Source organism: Diplotaxodon limnothrissa, linkage group LG4, assembly GCF_057381915.1.
Source record: "Diplotaxodon limnothrissa isolate DT_005_m linkage group LG4, D_limnothrissa_male_GT1.1, whole genome shotgun sequence".
Lineage (NCBI taxonomy): Eukaryota > Metazoa > Chordata > Actinopteri > Cichliformes > Cichlidae > Diplotaxodon > Diplotaxodon limnothrissa.
The window spans coordinates 16,342,768-16,366,609 of NC_140599.1; the positions used below are offsets into that span (position 1 = coordinate 16,342,768).

At 39.1% G+C, this 23,842-nt stretch overlaps 1 protein-coding gene and 1 pseudogene across 1 annotated transcript; both read left to right on the forward strand.

Moving 5' to 3' along the window:
* Nucleotides 1-474: 474 nt before the first annotated feature.
* On the forward strand, nucleotides 475-4,795 carry LOC146633523 (Ig heavy chain C region, membrane-bound form). Its single transcript, XM_085351524.1, is given in 9 exon segments — nucleotides 475-829; nucleotides 1,045-1,338; nucleotides 1,420-1,734; nucleotides 1,849-2,133; nucleotides 2,299-2,631; nucleotides 2,725-3,042; nucleotides 3,156-3,443; nucleotides 3,612-3,760; nucleotides 4,719-4,795. Coding segments are annotated over 9 exon segments (2,349 nt in total). The 3' UTR covers nucleotides 4,731-4,795.
* Nucleotides 4,796-5,571: 776 nt separating this feature from the next.
* LOC146633524 (Ig mu chain C region membrane-bound form-like) lies at nucleotides 5,572-22,495 on the forward strand (annotated as a pseudogene).
* The last annotated feature ends 1,347 nt before the right edge of the window (nucleotides 22,496-23,842 follow it).

The following is a 23,842-nucleotide window of genomic DNA, read 5'->3' on the forward strand; positions in this document are numbered from 1 at the left end:
AGGATTTGAGAACTAAAACCTTTGGCAAAGTCATGAGACGTGAAATAAAATACATGTGGTACACATGCAAACTGACATGAGAAATGTAAATGTGCAAATTGTTTCTCTTACTGGCATAACCACACCTCACACCTGCTGTTTGTGATGCTCTGTTGCTCTTTGCATTCTCTCACTTCTGTATTTTGGTACTTTTTTGAGACCTGGGTGTTACTCAATGCTTCCGCTTGCTGCTTGCCCTGACCACTCTGCCCTATCATGCATAACAACTGTGCAACAGACTTCCTGCCCTATCTTCACCTGACACAGTAACACCAAACAATGTCAAATTATAACTCTGCCATCTAGCCTAAAGACAAACACACTACACTTAAAACTGAAACAGTTCCTCATTTACCAAAATCTGAAGGTATGTATAACTGAGATGACATTAACTTTTTTTCTTGCTGCGTTAACACATAGAATTTATAATTATGCATGTAAAGTCAAACTAATATTTGCTCTTTCTCAGTGCCTCGGATTGTCTCAGCAAACATCACATTGTACTCAGTCTGGGATGGGGAAGTTGGAATCTCAACAGTAAGGCTCATCTGCACATTGAGTGGCTCCTTTCTAGACAAACTGACTTTGGAGTGGTTCCTGGATGAAAAACGGGATCAAAGCAATAAGGCAAGCACAAGGAAGCTACAAAGTGCAGGGGGAGAACAGAAAACCTTCAGCCTGAGCAGTGAGTTTAGGCCAAATATGGCATCGTGGGCAGAAGGCTCAACTTTTGCCTGCAAGACTAAGCCCAATGGTGATCAATATAACAGAACAATAAACATTTGTCACAGTAAGTATGTAGAGTTACTGACTCAAATAACACATTTATCATGCGCAAATTCTTAATATGTGAAACTAATTAAGATCAGTCTTTAGTTAAAAGTTTGTTTTATTAGCTTGCCATATTAATAAGCAATTTTTCTTATAATCCACAGAAATTCACCTTTATTGTAACAACGTCAGACTCTAATGTTTGTTTGGTTTTTTTGACTTTCCTATTAACAGCTCTTCCAAGCTCCTCTCCCTTCATTCAAGTGGAGATTCCCAGCTTCAAGACTGTAATTACCTCAAATACTGACATGCAAGCAACGTGTTTGGTCCACACTTATTTTGATGCCACGATCACCTGGCTGATTGATGGCAAAGCCGTGACTAAAACAGCAACCCGAGAGAAAAACGCAACTCATATAATCAGCAATCTTTCAGTTTCCTCGACTCAATGGGAGAACGTGAAGAATGTAACATGCAAAGCAGAGCATAAGTGCTTCACATCTGCTGAGAAGACCATAAATATTGCAGGTAAGATGATACAACAATAGGAAAATCAGACATGTTATGACCAAAGAGCAATTAAAATAATGTTTTTGCATGATCATCCAGGTTGTCCAGTTAATACTCCTTCGGTGGAGATCAGGCGATCTCTCACAGATCTGCCGAAGAGAGACAGTGCAGTGTTCGAGTGTGACATCAAACAACTGTCCTCATGTAACCTCTTCATCGCCTTAGAAGTCAATCGTGGTGAAATTCTTGAAAAAAAACATTATAATTTTGCTGAAGGCTCAGTAGCCAAACTTTCAATCAGTAGTCAATTCATTGTCCCTCAGAAGTACTGGATGAAAGACCAAACCTTTACCTGCAAAGTGATTCAAGGCTCTTCTAAAACCTTTCACTCAAACTCCATCAGCAATATTTTTGGTGAGGAGATTTCCCTTTTTTTCCCTTTGTAGAAGCTGATTTATCTTTGTTGTTTTATAGTTACATGGTTTCTATTAAATAGACTAATAGATGCATTGATTTATGCCCCTTTAGTGGACCCATCCATGGAGCTTCTTCTGGTTCCCAGTAAAGGTTCAGAATCACAGACTCTTTCATGCTCTGGATGGAGCTTCAACCCTCACATTAAATGGTTGTCTGCGTCTCAGGAAAGGTCTCCAACTTCCACTAATATCAGCATGAGTGTAGATGGACGTGTTAGAGTAACGAGTCAACTTGTAATTGATCAATCTGAGTGGAAAAAAGGGAATAATTTCACCTGTGAAGTGTCTGACAGGTCTCTGAACACACGTATCACAAAAACAATCAGTCTCTGTTCAGGTACAGTGAAAATTCTCTTATTGTGATAATCATTAAGAATACAATAAAACTATTTTTAAATTAGAAATTTGGATATGAGACATTTTATAACTGCTCCATGGTTGTTGCATATTATTTTTATTTATTTATGTATTCATTTTTTAAAATTAATTTTATTTTTTATAGAAACTCCATCATCATCACAGCTAGTTGGGGTTTATGTCCAGGGACCACTGCCACAGCTGACTGAGAGCAAAGAACATGTGACTATTACCTGTCTTCTGGTCGGCCCTAATCTTAGTGATTTCTCCATTACCTGGAGAGTAGGTGGCAGCAAAATTCCCGAGAGTTATGGTGTCCTAACTAATCTCTCAGTGAGTCATAACAATGGAACAGAGACTCGACAGAGCTTCCTTAATGTGTTAGCAGTGGATTGGGATGCACATACAAACATTTCTTGTGAAGGAAAACATCCATGTTCCAATCATGGGAATGAAGACCATATAAGCAAAAGCAGAGGTAATATTAGAAATGTAACAAATCTTTCTAAACTTCATGTTCCTCTGGTTGTGACTGTATTTTTATGGTTCTCTTCCTTTTGTGTTTTTCAAGACTTCCTTGAGCCAACAGTGAAGATAATACAACCAACTGCCTCTGAACTTTCTAAGTCTGACATCCTAACGCTTGTTTGCCTAGTGTCTGAATATTTCCCTGCTAACATCATAGTGCACTGGGAAGAAGATGGCCGGACTCTCGCATCCTCACATTACGTAAACAGTCCTCCATGGAAATACTCAGGGAGCAGCTCTTACTCTATGAGCAGCAGACTAAACATATCCAAAACTGAAGCCACAAGGTCTACGTATTCTTGTGTTGTCAAACAGGAGTCATCTAAAGCGCCTATTAAAGACAATATAACTGATGTGTTTGGTGAGCTGCCATTTAGCATTTAATATTTACCTATTATTTCCATTATAATCATTTTAACAGACTGATTAAAATTGATTGACTGATTGCTAAAAATGTTGTGGATATCTTTCCAGCCTCAGTGATCTACAGCCAGCCATCAGTCTACTTGTTTCAGGGCTCTAATGAACTTGTGTGCCTGGTCTTTGGCTTCAGCCCTGTATCCATTAACATCACTTGGTTTCAAAATGGAGGCACAGAACCGCTGAACTACAACACTAGTGAGCCCCACAGAGGCCCAGATGGAAAGTTCAGTGTCAAGAGCCACCTTTACCTGTCCCAAGAAATATTCTTACCTGGGGTGGTCTTCACCTGCCGGGTGATCCATGCCAACACCACCCTGTCCCGGAATATATCGAAACCAGGTACTGCATCATTCACTGATTGATTTTTTTTCTTGCACATATAAGGTCCTATTAAGTAATGTAAAGGACATGTAAAGTCCATTATTTTTCCAATCTCTTTTCAGCTTCTTTGTTAGTATAATAATGTCAAGTAAGTGATAAATAACGCAATGTATACATTATTCACAGATACGATGAAATATTGTAATTTATTTGACAACATTGTGCATGCTGATGTGAATGAAGACACAGCTGAGGAAAGCTGGAATGTGGCTTTCACCCTCACTGGTTTTTTCATCATCGCCACCATATATGGTATCATAGTTACATTATTTAAGGTAAGCACTTGTCATTTGATTGTTTAAAAGTAAGATTCACGTCTAGCTTCTCATTTGAACCATGAAGATTATTATAATTATTGTTATTATTATCTGTACAAGGGAGACAGGGAGCATAAAAATATGTACATGCACTGTCATTACAGTATGATGCTGTGATGATTTATATTGTGACACACCATTCTAATCTGACATTCCAGTCTGTATTATGTCTATGTAGGCTTTCAGTCATCCATGTCATGATAGTCTAAGGAGATTGGAAAGAAAGCAACTTGACTTTTTTTAAGTTATATGAAGAGGTTTCGGCTGTCATCCAAGACGTTTTTCAGTTCTAAAACCAAACGATGGAGAGTCCCCGGTATTTAAACCTTGGCACAGGTTGTCCTTTACCAGCATTGCAAGAGTTAGCTTTAAATCAACACCTAAAGGATAAAGATCACTCTTGGCAGTGTTGGGATCACACCAAGTGCCTAAACCCCCACTCACATCTTCCCTCAGGTGACCTCAAAAGGTCATATGACTGGGTGAGGTCTCACAGTGGTTTATCAAAAAGCTATGGTGATAATTACTTTTTTCATTCATTGGATCAAATGATGAGGCACATGGCTAATATCGGTCATTGACCCCCTTAAGAGACAACACTCACTAGTGTTTAAGGACCTGGAACTCCCCACCATCTAGTTTAAGAACTCAAGAAGTCATTTGAAGGAGAGGTGAAACATCTTCACAAAACCTAAAGGAGTCCAGTTACTTTCTTTCTCAGCTTCTAAGTCTGTATTATGACATTCCATTGGGTGCTTAGTTGAACTTTCAAATATGACAAATATATAAATGTATATTATAATAATAATAAAATGTTGTTGTTTCTATTACACTTTAATACACTTTTTATTTCAAGAGAAAACAATACAAAGTTGTCACTGAAGGATTACATTTTCTCTCTCATTTTTTCTTTCAGACTAAACCATGATGTTCACAGGACGGTTCATGTATTATGACTGAAATGTCTAAGTTCTGGGGGTTTGAACAGCACCTGTCCTGACTAGTTTGAACATGTAATGCTTTGTTTTTCCATTGTTATTGATGACATTGTTTATGCTTTACAATTTTTGGCATTTGTGTTTTAGTTTTGTGCTAGATGCGACATGTATGTAAGACAAGTGAGAAATGCATTAAAAATCAATAAAGAAAACAAATAACTAACTATCTTCAGTTCTTCTTGAATTAAGAAAAATGCTAACTTGCCTTACAGAATACAAGTAATGACACATACTAATATAAAACTGTTTATCTTTGGAAAATTGTGTTGTGCACTATCATGTTGTATTACTTGGATTTTCCACAAGAGTGAGACAAAGCTCCATGTGTAGTAGCAGCAATGTGGGTGCAGCCTCTATGTGAAAACCTATCATAATTTAAAGATGCTGACAGATGCAGTGGGAAGGCAGTGGTGTTATGAAGAGGTGCATTCATTTCCAACCACAAAGAATGTTTTTATAACTCTTCCTCTTTCCAGACATACACAGAGTCAGTGTAAATCTGTGAACTCTGTCTTTAAGTGAAAGCTTAGAGTGTGTTTCCATGTGCATTTGTGTACCTTGTGGGTTTGGAGGAATTCACATTTGGGAGGGATGACACAAAACAAATTAAGCCTTACTATTGGCTACATCTGAAATGATCTGGCAGTGTGTTGCCCCAATTGGCTGAAGACCCTGTGGCAGCCAGCCCTAATCTTTGAAGCTGTTGCTAATGAACAACATGCTGCTGCCAGTCTAAGTGGCAAGGAGCCGGCAGCAAGGAAGCAGGGCACCATGCCCAGCAGAATGCCTGACAGCGTCTCCATGTCTGACACCCCCACCAAACACCCTCCCCCAGGTGCTTACCTGAACCCTTCCCTGTTTCCTTACATACCAATGATGAATTTAAACCAAACATCCTACATGAGCTAATAATCCACCAGTACAATGTATACATGTATATATTAAATTGGATTGTAGGATGGATTCTTAAAGCGCCAATTTGCAGACGCTGTGAGGGAATGTACCCCCAATATTACCCAAACCACTTCCCTTTATCCTGAAGTCTTTGTGTCTCAGTATTTTATCTGCCCTTGTTATTGATGCTACAGCTTTGTCTTTATTCAAGAAATCCCACTGAGTGTTTTCTCTTATGAAAACAAATGATGAACTACAGTAAATAAAGTAATTTCATACCTCAAAACATCACAGTGACAAAAATTATGAATCCAGAGGCAAACACAATCCAACCATGAAAACTGCATCATGCCAGGGACCTTTCTCCCATTAAAACATGACTGGATCATTTACTGGAGGAAGCAGAAATGAGGGTCTAACAACAGTGTACCACTGCACTCTAGTGGATGTAGTAATTATGACATGGGAAAAAATAAAGCTTACTGCAAAATAAGACGTCACAATGAGTCCCATTGTCTGCACAGAAAAGTGGTTAGTACGGATGATTGGGGTTTAGAAACACAATAAATAAATAAATGAAATAATATCATATCACAGGACAGTTTCCACTTCAAACTGATATTCAACATGGCTTTGCCTCATAATCAAGTCTGCTTCTGATTTTTGCATTTCAGTTTTTTAAGGTCATGTAGGAACAAATTACTAATTGCTGAGAGTTTCCAGGTATCTGTTTAAGTCACAGTTATTATCAAATCGTAGTAACATGTGTGAAGGTCCCAGTGTCCAAAAGGGAGAAAATACCTTTTTAGTCTAAAAAAAGAATTTTTAAATTCTTTTTTTAGACTAAAAAGGTATTGCCTTCCTAAAAGCTAGCACCCCATTGAGAAGCTAGCACTATTAAACACTGGTCATAGAAAACAGAAACAACAACAGGTTTATCTTGACCACTGTAGTCACGCTGACAAAGAGTCAAAGTTCCAGGTCACGTATGTCTTTAACTTTAACTTGCAAGGATTTCATGAATTTCTTGAATGAGTGTTCATCCAAATATGAAGAACAAAAACAGATTTTTAGTTTTAGTCTCCTTTTCTATTTAATAGTTATTTGTTATATTATGAGTTAGCTAACATAAACTAATGTAAGTCTATAACCAGCAACTGACCAACACAGTGATGTAATGTTCTACACTGACACAAGATGGCACTAAATATGTTCTAAAAACTTTTAACACTTATCTCTTAACTTGAGCTTCACAGACAGTGTTAAATCTATGTCCTTTTTTTGACAGCAGGGCTCCCTGGTGTGAATTAATTAGCTTTTATAGTTGTAGTGTTTCATGTTTTCTTTAATGACTTCTGAAGTTTAGACTATTTCTCTCGTATTAATCATTCTGAGTTAATTTCAATCATTTCTACCTCGAAACCATGATTATGCCATTTAGACTCCATTCCTACAAGACTGCTCAAATAAATTGATGATTAATAATGTTTAAATTCTAAATGGGAATAATCTGTCTGTATTAAAAGAGTAGATACCACAGGCTTTTAAAGTGGTGGTAACTAAACCATTACTTAAAAAGCTCTTACTTGATTCAACTGTCTTATCTAATTACAGGCCAATCTCCAACCTTCCTTTTATGTAAAAAAAAAAAAAAAAAAAAAAGAAGAAGAAGAAGAAGAAGAAGAAAATCTTGAAAGAGTAGCTGTAAAACAGAAAACTAATCATCAGGATTTATTTGAAAAGTTTAAGTCAGGATTCAGAATTCATCACAATACAGAAACAGCAAATTATGAATGATCTTCTTATATGCTCTGACTGTGGACTCATCTTTATGCTTGTCCTGCTAGACTTTTGTGCAGCAGTCCATAACACTGACCACAATATTTTACTCCAGAAATTAGAACACAATGTAAGTATTAAAGGCACTCTGCTGCTGTGATTTGAATCATACCTATCTGATAGATTCCAGTTTTAGCATGATAATGAGGAGTCTTTCTCAGACTCAAAAGTTTTTCATGGATTTCCTCCAGGTCTGTGCAATGATTCAATAATTTTTCACATCATGCACACATTATTATGCTTTCCTAAACTTTATTAAGTTAATATTATTAGAAAAGAGCGCAAACATTTTTATTGTTATGCAGATGATACCCAGCTCTATTCGTCTATGAAGTAAGATGACACAGGTGAACTAGTTAAACTACAAAAATCTTTTGAAGACCTGCTGACATAAAAATCTTAGAAACATCATGTCTAATCAGATACTTACCTTAGATGGCATTACCTTTGAGAAGGAAAGGAGAGAGCAGTTGCTGTTTCATCAGGTAAGAATACAATTTCATTTCAGAGATCACTACTTAAGTTGGATGAAATGTATTGTGTTTTTGTAAGAATTTGCCCTCAACTCTGTGAAAGGACATTCAACAACTTTACACTATTGTTTACATGCAATGACTTTTGTTCATGTTCTGCATTTAAAATAATGTTCTGATGTATGTGTCGACTAACAGAAGAGTAAACTTATATTGGAGGAGGCTGATGGGCAAACTGCCTCTAAAAAGATGTTGCAGGGAATGATTCGGGTACTTGAAATGTCTTTTCTATTGTTTTCTCTTTAATCAGTTCTAAGTGAAAATGTCTGATATATTGTATTTTTATTATGGTATCTTAATGGCTGTTGCCTTGTGTACATAATAAACTAATACTCCTGTGAGCTATAGGGTATATATGCTGTACACCCTTCCTACTGGATTTTGTTGCATCTGCGTCTCCATGTTAATTTGTGTGTTTCCCCTACAGCTCCACACCGTCCAGGCAGCAAAAAAACATGCATGTGCTCATTGCGAGCTTGTAACAAGAACGCTCTGCTGTCAAGGGTGAGCATTGGCTAATGGTCGTCATGTGACTAATGCAAGCCAGATCCTTTTATTTGGGAAAATTATAAATAATAGTTAAAAGTTATTGCTGGAGGGCACAGACTTGACCCGCAGACCAAAAAAGAAAATTTAAAAAAAATTAAAACGAAAAAGAAAAAGAAAAATGCCAGATTGCTGTGGTGATGAAAAGCATTAATAATCCTTTAGCTGAACTTTTATTTTCTAGAAATAACATTTCAACCTTGAATAGAAAAAATGCCAGGAGAAAACCAAATATTGAACAAAATATTAACTGGTTTGGTTTTAAAATTATTACTTTTTATGTATATCTTTGACATATATTTTGGCTTGCTGAAAGCTAACTACCTAGCTAACTTTGTTCTCACTTTGAATCCGTGATCCAGTGAGCACATCAGGCACCCCAGGACACCAATCTGAGACAGAATTAGACATGAAGGTGCATCATGAGTCTAAGAAGGTGGCAACAAGGTCAACACAAGGCTCAAGAAAAACTGAAGACAGTCTGTCAGTGAATTGAAGTGAACTTTCACTGTATAATTGGGCATATTTAGAACTTGGAGCTAGTTATTTTTGTACATTGGATATGTTGAAATATTACACTACAGGGAGTGCAGAATTATTAGGCAAATGAGTATTTTGTCCACATCATCCTCTTCATACATGTTGTCTTACTCCAAGCTGTATAGGCTCGAAAGCCTACTACCAATTAAGCATATTAGGTGATGTGCATCTCTGTAATGAGAAGGGGTGTGGTCTAATGACATCAACACCCTATATCAGGTGTGCATAATTATTAGGCAACGTCCTTTCCTTTGGCAAAATGGGTCAAAAGAAGGACTTGACAGGCTCAGAAAAGTCAAAAATAGTGAGATATCTTGCAGAGGGATGCAGCAGTCTCAAAATTGCAAAGGGTCTGAAGCGTGATCATCAAACAATCAAGCGTTTCATTCAAAATAGTCAACAGGGTCGCAAGAAGCGTGTGGAAAAACCAAGGCGCAAAATAACTGCCCATGAACTGAGAAAAGTCAAGCGTGCAGCTGCCAAGATGCCACTTGCCACCAGTTTGGCCATATTTCAGAGCTGCAACATCACTGGAGTGCCCAAAAGCACAAGGTGTGCAATACTCAGAGACATGGCCGAGGTAAGAAAGGCTGAAAGACGACCACCACTGAACAAGACACACAAGCTGAAACGTCAAGACTGGGCCAAGAAATATCTCAAGACTGGTTTTTCTAAGGTTTTATGGACTGATGAAATGAGAGTGAGTCTTGATGGGCCAGATGGATGGGCCCGTGGCTGGATTGGTAAAGGGCAGAGAGCTCCAGTCCGACTCAGACGCCAGCAAGGTGGAGGTGGAGTACTGGTTTGGGCTGCTATCATCAAAGATGAGCTTGTGGGGCCTTTTCGGGTTGAGGATGGAGTCAAGCTCAACTCCCAGTCCTACTGCCAGTTTCTGGAAGACACCTTCTTCAAGCAGTGGTACAGGAAGAAGTCTGCATCCTTCAAGAAAAACATGATTTTCATGCAGGACAATGCTCCATCACACGCGTCCAAGTACTCCACAGCGTGGCTGGCAAGAAAGGGTATAAAAGAAGAAAAACTAATGACATGGCTTCCTTGTTCACCTGATCTGAACCCCATTGAGAACCTGTGGTCCATCATCAAATGTGAGATTTACAAGGAGGGAAAACAGTACACCTCTCTGAACAGTGTCTGGGAGGCTGTGGTTGCTGCTGCACGCAATGTTGATGGTGAACAGATCAAAACACTGACAGAATCCATGGATGGCAGGCTTTTGAGTGTCCTTGCAAAGAAAGGTGGCTATATTGGTCGCTGATTTGTTTTTGTTTTGTTTTTGAATGTCAGAAATGTATATTTGTGAATGTGGAGATGTTATATTGGTTTCACTGGTAAAAATAAATAATTAAATTGGGTATATATTTGTTTTTTGTTAAGTTGCCTAATAATTATGCACAGTAATAGTCACCTGCACACACAGATATCCCCCTAAAAAAGCTAAAACTAAAAACAAACTAAAAACTACTTCCAAAAACATTCAGCTTTGATATTAATGAGTTTTTTGGGTTCATTGAGAACATGGTTGTTGTTCAATAATAAAATTATTCCTCAAAATTACAACTTGCCTAATAATTCTGCACTCCCTGTATGACAACGCTTTTGACCCCTGGGGGAAAGGCACAATGGTTACGGTTAGATCAGGGAAAATGAGTCAGTTTTTTTTCCTTAATGTTAAGATTTAAATTTAAATGAATGAATGAATGAATGAATGCTTTATTGGCCATATGCAGGTTGTCCCACAGAGGAATAGGACCCCCCCCCCCCCCCCCCCCCCCCCCCGACTTACACACACAACAACAAAGACATCACATGGGAATACAGTCGGAGATCGGCAGCGTTGGGAGAATAACACTGAAAAAATTACACAACAATGGGAAGAGTACAAGAGGAAAAAAAGAGACCTCTTCACACGCTGGGCAACCTATGGGAGGACAGCATGAGAACAGGAAACAAAAAAACTCCTCTGCACAGAGAGCACATTAATGTCCACATCACAACATCAGAGCACATGACAAGCCACAGGGGATGGATAGGGTGGTGGGGGGTAATCCGAAGGAACACAGTGTAAAGACTGTGTTGTTGTTTTTAACAATTCAAAATCTCAATTTGCAGTAGTATTCCACATAATTTTCTTATCATAAAATAATATGGAAACACACAGAAATGTGCAAACAGGTTTTTGTTTTGAGCTGTAAATAATTATTTAGATTGTGGCCATTCGTTTGATTACTGGGGAAAGGGCACAATGGTCACTATCAGTTCAGGTATGAATTCTAACATTATTCTTATAACTAACTTTTTTTTCCTGCTTAATTATATGAAATCTGATAAAGAGAAAAGTTACAGTTACATCAGGTAAGGTGATCTAATTCTGTCATTTTAATTTATGATTCTAATTTAAATTGTGATTTATTTTTTTTAAAGAAATGTGGTTGTGAGAAAATTCAATACCATCATTTGTGGACTACTAAGGGATAAATGGCTTATAATTTACAGACTTGGTTTAAATGTTGGTGGTGAAAATCAGGTTTTGTTCAGTCTTTTGAATCTCTTTATATTAACTGGAGAATATATCAGATTGTAGAATTTATTAGATGGGGCGTAAGGTTTTTGTATGCAGTTGTCAGTAAGTTGTTAGACTGTGACTACGCTTATGACTCCTGGGGAAAGGGCACGACAGTCACTGTCACATCAGGTATGAATTGTTATCTTTCTTGCTAAAGAGAGAAATTCCTGATCCCCCGGTACGATACAATGTATTCATTTTCATTTGTTTACAACTATAATGATAAATTTGATAAATTAAGTACTTATTTCAACAATTGTTGTAGTTTGTTACAGAATATGTTAAAAAAAAAAAGAATTTCAGACCAATTTTGTGAGAAGTAAGAAAAGTATCCATTAACTATTTCAAATGGCTTTAAGACTTATAAAATGGCTCTCCAGTTACAGCGCCATCAGTTAAGATATGTCTCCATTGGATGCAAGTTCTAATTTTACTTTTTGTCAGTGTGGTCTAAGGAGCTTGGAAAGAAAAGCGAAAAATTTCTTGTTCAAGTTACTTTTGTTCAAGTTCAAGCAACATAAAGAAGTCCAGACACTTTTCTTTCCAAGTTCCTTACATTACGATGACCTGGATGACTGAGAACCTTCACAGACTTTTTGTCAGTGTCACTTCAAATGTGAATTGTGTTCATATACATTTGCTATAAAAATGCGATATCGTCGAAATGGTTGTTGTGGCGAATCCACTTAGCCAAAAAAATGGATCGGACATCAATTGGAGAAACGATAGTCTTTATATAAGGCTTCAAAAGGGGGATGTACAACAAATAAACTGCTCGACATCAGAGCAACATATAATGGCTTCCCAAACTTTCTTTGCTAGCTAAAACCCAGAGTAACTTTCGTCTACCACAAAGGATTCTGGGAAACGCAGTTTCTAATGAAATAAACTGTTAAATGCTCCCTTTTAGCAGAAAATTAAATCTATAATTAACAGCCCTCACTAAACATGTGACTAACACTTAAATCACTTACAAAATAATCAAAATGCTGTTATCAAACAAAAACTGCAATAAAGTTACAACATCCTCCCCCCCGATGAACAATCTGTTCATCTAAAGCTCTAGGTTATACAACAACTGAATCGGTCTTCTTAACAGAGTCCCCGTTGTCGTGCGAACTAAGCAAGATCTAACAAGACCGTCTCGACCAGGAAACATTTCTTCAATTCTTCCAAGTTTCCACACTTGTCTGGGGAGGTTGTCATGCCCAATGAGCACGACATCCCCTAGTTTTAGGGGTGTAGGCTTTGAAGCGTCACAGCAATGAGCTGACTTCAACTCCAACAGATAGTCCCTTCTCCAGGTGTTCCAGAAGTTGGTCATAAGTTTCTGCCGGTATCTCCATCTCCGAGTAATATCCTCTTTGTTAGGTGTTGGATTGTGTGTGTCCTTCGGGATTGACTTGGGTGGTAGAGATGTCAGTCGTTTGCCCACCAAAAAGTGGGCTGGAGTAAGTGGTTGCGGTTCATTTACCTCGTTGTGCACAAAGGTGAGAGGCCTAGAGTTCAGAGTAGCTTCGACTTCCGCCAACACAGTACACATTTCTTCAAAGTGGAGTGAAGCTCTACCTAACACCTTCTTGAGACAGATTTTCACTGATCTGACAAGACGTTCCCAGAATCCACCCCACCAGGCTGCTCTTTCTGCAATGAACTTCCAAGTAATTCCTCTTTCCGAAAAAAACTCCAGCAAATGTGGGTCTTTAATTGTCTTCCACAGCTCCTTCAAATCTTGGTCTGCTCTCTTAAATGTTCTGGCATTGTCAGAATAGATAACTCTGCATAGCCCTCTCCTGGCAATGAATCTCTTCAACGCTAGCAAAAATGTCTCAGTTGACTGATCTGACACAAGCTCTAAATGGACCGCTCGTGTCACAGCACAGGTAAATAGGGCAATGTAGGATCTTTTCACAGAATCCTCTGTTTTCACATAGAGTGGCCCAGCAAAATCCACACCTGTAACTTCGAATGGTGGTGACTCGGATATTCTGTCCCTAGGCAAAGGTGCAGTTAACTGATGCCCAGCTTTTGCCTTAAACCTCTTACACACAGTGCATCTGGTCACAATGCTCTTAACCAGCTGCCGAGCCCGGATGATCCAATATCTCTCTCTTATTTGTACAAGAGTGTCCCTCACTCCTGAATGCATCACCCTTTTGTGACAGTCCTGTATCAGCAGTTCTGAAAATCTGTGTTTGTTTGGCAGAATCCAAGGATGCTGCTCTCTGAATGTGAAGTCCGACTGCTGCAGCCTGCCTCCAACACTAAGCAGCTCATCTTCATCAAGGAATGGTTTCAGTTCCTGAATCTTACTGTCATTCATCATAGGTTTTCCTACTTTCAGTCTCTGGACCTCCTGGTGAAAACTGTGATGTTGTGCAACCTTAATCCAGTACTTCTCAGCATCAAGAAGCTCATTTGCTGTCAGCTCACCTCGCATCTTTGGTTGCATCGTTGTTTTTGCATTGGCTATGAATCTCCTAATCCATGCTGTCACTCTGAGCACTCTCTTCAGTTCGCTGTAACTCTCAAGCTTCAGTATTGGTTCACAGATGTCAGTGTCATTAGCAGCAAACTGCATGGCTATTTGATAACTGGATTTAAGTTCTACATTCATTTCGTCTGAAATGTTTTCATCTTCAGACTCAGGCATCCGATCTTCTGATACAAGAAAACTAGGGCCATTCCACCATAGCTGGTTTTGTAGTAGGGCCTCCACTGATTGTCCTCTTGTGGGCAGGTCAGCGGGATTAGCTTTCCCTGGGATGTGTGACCATGAAGATGGACTCGTAAGAGTCTGGATCTCAGTCACTCGGTTTGCAACAAACGGTTTCCACCTTTGTGCCGAACTGCAAATCCATTGCAAAGTGATCATGGAGTCAGTCCACATTTTTATTTGGGCTTGCTCCATCTTCAGCGAGATGATCAAGTTGTTCGCCAATCTGGCCCCAATCACGGCTCCCATGAGTTCCAGACGTGGCAACGTCATTTTCTTTAGGGGATCCACCCTGGCTTTAGATGCGACCAAGCTCATTGTCGTTTCTCCTTCTCGTGTTTTGCCTTGCAGATAGGCCACAGCACTGTATGCCCTTTCACTGGCATCACAAAACACATGTAATTCCAAGCCATCTTTGCTTTCTTGTTGCATATTGATTTGGTACCACCTTGGTATGGTGAGCTGGTGTAACTGAGTAAGCTCTGAACACCACTGTTGCCATTCTTGTGCCAGATCTGGTGGCAATTCCTCATCCCAAGACAGCCCCCTCTCCCACATTGCTTGGAACATGCACTTGACCCTAATGGTGAAGGGGTTCAGAAACCCAAGTGGGTCATAAATTCGTGCTGAGGACTGCAGCACGCTTCGTTTGGTTCCTTTCTTCTCTGTTAGAAGCCTCACTAGTGAACTAAGGTCAAAGGTGAAATCATCTGGCTCTGGCCTCCACACTAATCCAAGCACCTTTAATGCTACTCCATTCGTTTCAGGTGCCATCATGTAGTTTGTGGAGCTCTTCTCCCATTTCTGCCTCAGTTCAGCTGAGTTTGTCATCCATTTGCAAAGTTCCATACCAGCAGCCGCCAGTATCTCTTTGGCATTCGTCGTTATGTGATACGCCTCTTCCACTGAGCGTGTACTTGAAATGAAGTCATCTACGTAAAGTGACTCCCTTATTGTATTCACCACTTGTGGTTGGCTTGTTTCATATTGTTTTAGATGTCTTTGAATTGTCGCTGCAAGCAGAAACGGGCTTGGTGTAACTCCAAACACCACTCTCGTCATCCTCAGAATGCGCAGGTGATCATTCACTTCTCCATTCGGTGCACCTGAGAACCACAGGAACCTGACTGCATCTCTGTCCCCTTCTGCAAGACGTATTTGCAGGAATGCTTGTTTTATGTCTGCCAGAAAGGCGATTTCGTGTTCCCTAAATCTAAGGAGAACACTGAGCAGATCTGGATTCAAATTTGGGCCCGTAAATAAGCAGTCATTCAGCGACAGACAGCCTTCTTCATGGGACAATGCATCAAAGACCACTCTTAATTTTGTAGTTGCTTTGTCCTCTCTCAGCACTGCATGGTGAGGCATATAATACATTACAGAATCTGTGCTGCTGTTTGGTGTCACTTCCTCTGCAATGTTCTGGTCCAAGTAGTCCTCCACCACTTGATTATACCTGCTGAAGAGTGTGACATCCTTCTTAAATCTTTTACTCAGACCTTCCAGCCGTTTTTTGGCAACTCTGTAGTTGTCTGAGAGCCCTACCCTTTCTGGCTTCCATGGCAACTCCACCTGATATCGTCCATCTTTAAACATAGTCGTTCTCTCAAACATCTGCAGAGCCTCATCATCTTCTGGGTTCTTTGTTGTCTCATTTGTAATACCCAGAGACTCTATTTCCCAGAATGCTTTCAGTTGCTTGGAGAGGAGTTTCTCTTCCTCACACGGAAGGAACATGCAGGCTGCCTCTGTAACACTTGATGCAGAAACCGGCCCCTGAACAGACCATCCGAAGGTGCTCTCCAGTGCCACCAATGTTTCTGTAAGTCTCTCCACCCTTCCTGTCACGATCTGCCAATAGTAGTCAGCTCCTATGAGGACAGCAAGCTCTGGTTCCTCATTGGATCCTGGGAAGTCAGCCAGTTGTAATCCTCTTTTCTTAAGCTCATGCTGGATCTGTTCACCAGGAACCTTCATTATTGCCGAGCACACTTGTGGGGTCTCCACAGCTTCTATTACAATACTCTGGCTAGGATCCCAGATATTTTGTAGCATAACCTTCACTATGCCGCGCTGTGATCTTGTGGGAAAGGAGGACCCAAATGTGTGTAGTGTCAATGTCTCTTGCCTTATTACTGGTAAATTTAGGCTCTTCACCAACGTTTCATGTATGAAGCTTCTTTGGCTGCCTCCATCTAATAAGCAACGAGCTATCCTTCTGCCTGACGGGCCTTCAATCCACACCTTTGCAGTCTGTAGCAACACAGTGTTCTGTTCACCTGGTTTCACTCTTACTGAATGAGGGAGCACGGAGGAGACCACTGCTTCTTCTGGTTGGGATGGGGCCTGTACATCCACCCTTTCACCACCGCACACAGCAACGTGATGTCTCCGTCCACATTTCTCACAGGACACATTCTTGGTCTTACAGAATCTTGCAATGTGTTTCTGTCCCAAACACACAAAACATCTCCCCATTCTCTTTAACTTGTCCTTTCTTTGAAGCGTGTCATTATTTGGGCAGTTTTGCGATTTGTGATCGTCACTCTCACAGAATATACAGGTGTTTTGTTTCTGGCTGGCTGTGTACAGGGCAGCAGTAGATTGTATGCTAGGCCTTTTAAACCTCACATCGTTGAACGGTGGCTTGTACAGTTTATTTTCAGCTTTCTGTGGGTTGTACGACTTTGTCATTTGCAGCGCTCTTTCCCTGCTCTGAACCTCCTTCTGTAGGAATGTGACCATTTCTGACACTTTCCACTCTTCATCTCCATTTCTCTGACGGCTGTATTCAAGAGCTATATCATCTGGAATCATCTTTAGCAATATTGGGCATAACAAGCTTCCGTAGCTTTCTTACACTACACCCAATGACTCTAAACTTCTGATCTGAATTTCACATTCATCATATAGCTGCCTCAAAGCATGCACATCAGAGGATTTTTTAACAGGTGTGAGGTTCAGCAGTTTTGACATGTGCGCACTAATTACTACATCCTTTCTTCCAAATCGGTTTTGCAGTAACTCAATTGCGTTGTCATAATTTTCATCCGTCAACATTAGTCCTGCAACTGCCTTTGCTGCTTGGCCAGTGAGATAGGTTTTCAAATAGGTAAACTTCTCTCCTTTGCATAGTGCATCATTGTGGTGAATAACAGCTTCATATTGACTCCAAAACTCCTGCCACAAACTGGCATCGCCATCATATTTGTGAATGATCAGCTTAGGAAGCTTTACCGATGCTCTCTGTGCCAATGAATGAGCAGAGTTAGCGTCACTCACCCTTTGATGTGCGGCTCGTTAGCGGCAATCCTCATTTCTCTTAATTATGCGCCGTGCACGGCTCTTGGACAGGATGATGCGCTCCTTATATTCCTCTGTGCTTTCGATCTCCATTTCCAGGTCATCCAGAGCTGTTTTACGTTCTATTTCACTATCTAAGGCATACAAGCTGAGCTCCTTTGCCGACAGCATTTCCAGTAATGCGCTCAGATGGTCAGTGTCCGGATCTGGTTTAGCCATTTCGGAGTCAATTTGATGTACAAGTCGTGTGGTAGCACCTCTTATCGTCCCACGTTTCCGTTTTGTTCTTTCCATTTCTCTCTGATGCTCGTCATCTGCCACTCCCGCAGCTTCGGCGGCCGCGGCTCCACGTAAGTCCTGTTCGCTCATTTCTCCCGGGTTTCGGCACCAAAAAATGTTGTGGCGAATCCACTTAGCCAAAAAAATGGTTCGGACATCAATTGGAGAAACGATAGTCTTTATATAAGGCTTCAAAAGGGGGATGTACAACAAATAAACTGCTCGACATCAGAGCAACATATAATGGCTTCCCAAACTTTCTTTGCTAGCTAAAACCCAGAGTAACTTTCGTCTACCACAAAGGATTCTGGGAAACGCAGTTTCTAATGAAATAAACTGTTAAATGCTCCCTTTTAGCAGAAAATTAAATCTATAATTAACAGCCCTCACTAAACATGTGACTAACACTTAAATCACTTACAAAATAATCAAAATGCTGTTATCAAACAAAAACTGCAATAAAGTTACAACAATGGTCTTGTGGGGTGACCGTGGTTCAGGGGGTTGGGAAGCTCATCTTGTAACTGGAAGGTTGCTGGTTCGATCCCCAGCTCTGTCTGTCTTGGTCGTTGTGTTACTTCACCTACCTACTTCACCGTCTACTGGTGTTGGCCAGAGTGGCCGGTAGTGCGATATGGCAACCCTGCTTCTGTCAGTCTGCTCCAGGGCAGCTGTGGCTACAACTGTGGCTCCTTCCACCAGTGTGTAAATGTGAAAGTGAATGAATAGTGGAATTGTAAAGTGCTTTAAGGGTCTCGAAATCCATTATTATTAACAGATAGCGTATTTTGGGTGATTTGATAGGATTTTATAATATATTATAATTAATATAATATAATAATTAATTAGTCCCAGAAGTAATTGCTTCTGTGTATCATCAGTACTAAGTATATTCAGTACTATGATACGGTGCTGTAGACTATTGGGGAAAGGGGACAACAGTCATTGTTTCATCAGGTAAGTAAACCATTTCAGCCAAATATCAATGCTGAAGTGGAATCAAATTTAATGTGTTCTTAAAAGAGTTTGCCATCAACACTGTGAAACGAAGTTTACTAACTTTATGTTATTCTTTTATTTATTTCATTTTTTTTATTGTTTTTTTGTCCACATTCTGCATTTAAAATAATTTAGAAAAATGATCTATACACTAACAAAATCTGGAACTTATAACAACAGTAATATATATAATAGCACTGACAGAGGCTGATGAACAAATTGGGATTCGGAGCATTTGAAATGATAAACATTTAAAGGCTAAAGTCTATCTTTAACTAATCTTAGGTGAAAATGTGTGCTTTATTATTGTTTTGCCATTGTGGTATATTAGCCACTTCAAGTCAACCCACTGTGTTTCCCCTGATGCCATGTGGTTCTCAGAGCGGAGATATGGTCACTCTTGCCTGTCTTGCCACTGGGTTTAACCCTCCTGTGATGACTTTCTCATGGACAAAAAGTTCCTTCCTTTGGTCCTCTTCCTTGACAAACACCATTCACTATCCTGCAGTACAGAAAGAGAATGTTTATACTGGAGTCACTCAACTCCGAGTGAGGAGACAGGACTGGGTTGCAAGACAGACTTTCCAGCGCAAGAAAATGGATGGATGGATTTCTATATTTATGAATAGTATGTTCATTTAAATTAATAATTCAATGCTTTTGCATACATACATTTGTGTACATCTTTTTTTTTCAGTGCTGTTTAAGAGGAATCCAACTCATAAAGTGATTTCCTCTCCTGATGAGGACAGTACCTATTCTGCCTCCTGCTTTGCCAAAGAGTTTGCACCAAAGAAACATGATATCAAATGGCTGAAAAATGGAGCAGACGTCACCAGCAAAATTGATCTGATCACTACAGTTTCTGAATCAAGTGTACAACACAACAAGTTTTCACACAGTAAATTCCAGTGATGTGAATGAAGATACTGAATTCACTTGTGTTTACAGGAGGGCAAAGTAGATCTTTGAATAAAAGCGAGATAGACAACACACTAGGTGAGAAAAAAAACCAAAAAATGTTTTTTTGCTCTATGATTTTGTAATAAATCAAAATAAAACCATAAAACCAGGTAAGCCTTATGCTAAGTCATATAGAATTTGTTTTGAGTAGTTTCTTTAACTTCTAATGTACTGATATGAAAGTGCTAGTTATTTCAACAGCTTCAACTTTTGGAGGAATTTAAAAATAATAAAAAAAATAAATAAAGATAAAGTTTGACGAGAACTAATAGCCAATAAATTGAGGTACAACACATAATACATAATTTTTTTTTCTCCCCATCAGATTTTTTCACAACCACAGATCTGAAAAACAGTACGTTACAATACACACACATGCGTACACATACATATGTCGTCATATATACATAATTTTATCTCATGTCTTGACTTTAAACTTATACATAATCTCCCTGTTTAGCTGAGTATCAATTCCTGATGGGACAGAGCCAGCGGTGACAATCCACATCCTCTCACAGCTGCACACTGACCAATTTTAGCCTGAAGATGAAATCACTCTGTGTCTGGTCACCATTACTGTCAATAAGATGTATATATGCTATTCTTTTTACTTATTTCAGTTTTTTGTGATTGATTTTTGTCCATATTATGCATTTAAAATAACTTACAAAATGATGTTGTGTAGACTACTAAAGAAGTGACACTTATTAGTATATAATAATATATATATTACTATATAATATTAATATTTAACACTAATGGAGAGTGATCAACGAAATGGGACATAAATCGGGACATTTGAAATGCTAAACATTTAAAATGTAATGTATTTCAAGATGGGATTTATTACGCAACATAATCAGCTCAAGTGTTTTCTCTTTAATCACTTCTAAGTGAAAATGTGTGGTATATTATTGTATTTCTATTCTGGTATCTTAATTACTGTTGTCTCCCCTTTCTTAGCCACTGCAACTGCACCCACTGTGTTTCTTCTGGCACCATGTGGTTCTGAAAGTGGAGATATGGTCACTCTTGGCTGCCTTGCCACCGGCTTTAACCCTCCTGCAGTGACTTTCTCGTGGACCAAAGGCGACACTGCCTTGACAGACTTCATCCAGTACCCTGCAGTACAAAAAGGCAATGTTTATACTGGAGTCAGTCAAGTCCGAGTGAGGAAACAGGACTGGGATACACAACAGAATTTCCAATGTGTTGTGAATCACGCTGCTGGGAATGCACAGACTCCTGTCAGACCAACATGTAAGCCTTATGCTAATTCACATTTAATCAGTTTATCTTATTCTATTTGACTTATAACAAGTTTACATGAAAGCTCTGTGAACATATACAAAACTAAACAATTTGAATGAATTTGCACATAAATGCACAGGCTGATATTGTTATAGTCTGTAAGATTTTTGTTAAGTCATTTAATTTCCTTTTCTTAGGTTATTTGAACTCTTGATACATCACATACATAATACATTGCTACAGTAAACTTCAGTGCACCTGCAGTGACTTTCTCGTGGACCAAAGGCGACACTGCCTTGACAGACTTCATCCAGTACCCTTCAGTACAAAAAGGCGATGTTTATACTGGAGTCAGTCAAGTCCGAGTGAGGAAACAGGACTGGGATACACAACAGAATTTCCGATGTGTTGTGAATCACGCTGCTGGGAATGCACAGGCTATTGTTGATCCAATTGGTAAGACTTATGCTAAGTCATTTAATTTCCTTTTCTTAGGTTATTTGAATTCTATATACATCACATACAAAGTACATTGCTACAGTAAACCTATTCAGTGCGCTTTTTCTGAAGTAATATTTCTTATAAATAATTACTGGGCCACATCTAGTGATTGCTTCTTCTAATAAGAGTCAGTTATTGAGTTAATCTCCAGTTTTTGTTTTTTGAAGAAATTATAGTAGAGGCTGACTTTATCGTAAATGCGCCCCAAGCTGCTTATGTTGATAAATAATCTCAACACAGAGAGGAATAACTGTTTGAACTTACAATCAAAACCCAAACTTATTCAAACAAAAAAAACATAACCAACATAAAATCAAATATTTCACCTCATTAAATAACATGAAATATTGTTAAATATTTCAAAATTCATAATTTTTTCATAGACTTTGTGGAAACACACACACACACATGGTGGAATGAGAACTAGAATATATCCAAGCAGTCTTGCTCATGATTATTAAGCTTTGGTACATTGTCTTTTTTTTAATTCTTCACTCATACGCTGTATTGGGTGTCATATTTGACAGTTCAATGTCACTTGAGAAACAACTGGTTCAGAACTGTTTTTATCATCTAAGAAACATTTCTAAACTCAGACTACTGGTGTCAAAGGCAGAACTTGAGATGATTATTCATGCTATAAATTTTTTTCTCATCTGGATTATTGTAATGGTCTTTTTACTTGTTTCAGCAAATAAGCTTTGGATCGCCTTCAGACTGTACAGAATGCTGCAGCAAGACTTTTAACTGGTACTAACAAGAGGTCACATATTATTGAAAAGTACATTTTAGGTTTCATTTAAAAATTTTAGTTTTAACTTTTAGAGCTCTATATGGTGAAGCTCCACAGTATATCTCTGACCTGTTGAAACCTCCTTCTTCCCGAGCATTTAGATCGTCAGGTCAGAGGTTACTGTTGGTCCCATAGGTTCAAAACACGCTTTTCAGCCACTGGCACCAGGGCTCTTTCTGTTGTGTTTAATGCTGTGTAGACTTCATTGACTCTTTTAAAAAGCAGTTAAAAACATTTTTATACAAACAAGCTTTTAATTAATATTTTTGTCATTGTTTTATATTTTTATTTTATTTATGTTTCTGGTTTTAATGTGAAGCACTTTGTGATTTTTATCTATGAAAAGTGATATATAAATAAATGTTAATTACTTACTGTCCTAATGTTATTGTCCTCTGCGCCTGTCTGAAAAACAGTAGTATGCTTCTTTCCGTCTGTCTACATAATCCTTGTCCTTACTGATCTCTGCCTGTCTCTCTCCACTTTCACTGAGCATTAATACATTTAATTAACTTTAATATTAAATCTGTGTTTGCTTGCCAGTCAATTTATATGCAGAATAGAATACAATAGAATAGAATAGAATAGTCACATTAACTGGAGGGACTCAAACACAGGACTCCTTGGCTCAAAGGAAGGGTTTATTCACAAACACCGGGTGAAATGTACAACAGTGACAAAGTGCTATATACAAGGGATCAGGGCTCCAGGGAATCCACAGGGAAAAGCAGGTGAACAGTCTCACTCCTCTTCTGTCTCTCTTGGTGTCTTACCAGTCTCTCACTCCTCTCTCACACCAGAATCTTTGTAAGGAACAAGGGCAGGTCCACAGTGTCTGTACACAGGAAAACAATGTGTTAACACAAGAAGCAAAACCAAGGGAACTAGATTGCAGTGTCTCAGCCAGGATTTCACTGACACAGGTTAAGCAACAATCCAGCGAAGAGAAGTCTCGATTCTTCCCTTAAGTAAAGGCCAGTTAATGAGACGCAGGTGTTACCCATCTCCCAGGTATGTAGGCCAAAGGTGGGAGCCCACAATGAACTCCGCCCAGGTGACAGAGGGAGAGAGAGGGAGAGGGGAAGAGAGGAAAGAGAAAACACAAAGCAGATTATTTCTCAGGCAGATCTGCTGGACCGTGACAAGAATAAACCTTCATTATCCCAGAAATTTGGGTGTTACACAGCTCTTATAGCAGGGGAAATATAAAATATAAAAGGAAGACACAAAGTGGTCCTATATACATAAGCAACTGAAGTCCGTATATACAGGTAACAATGTAAAGAAATATGTATAGAATA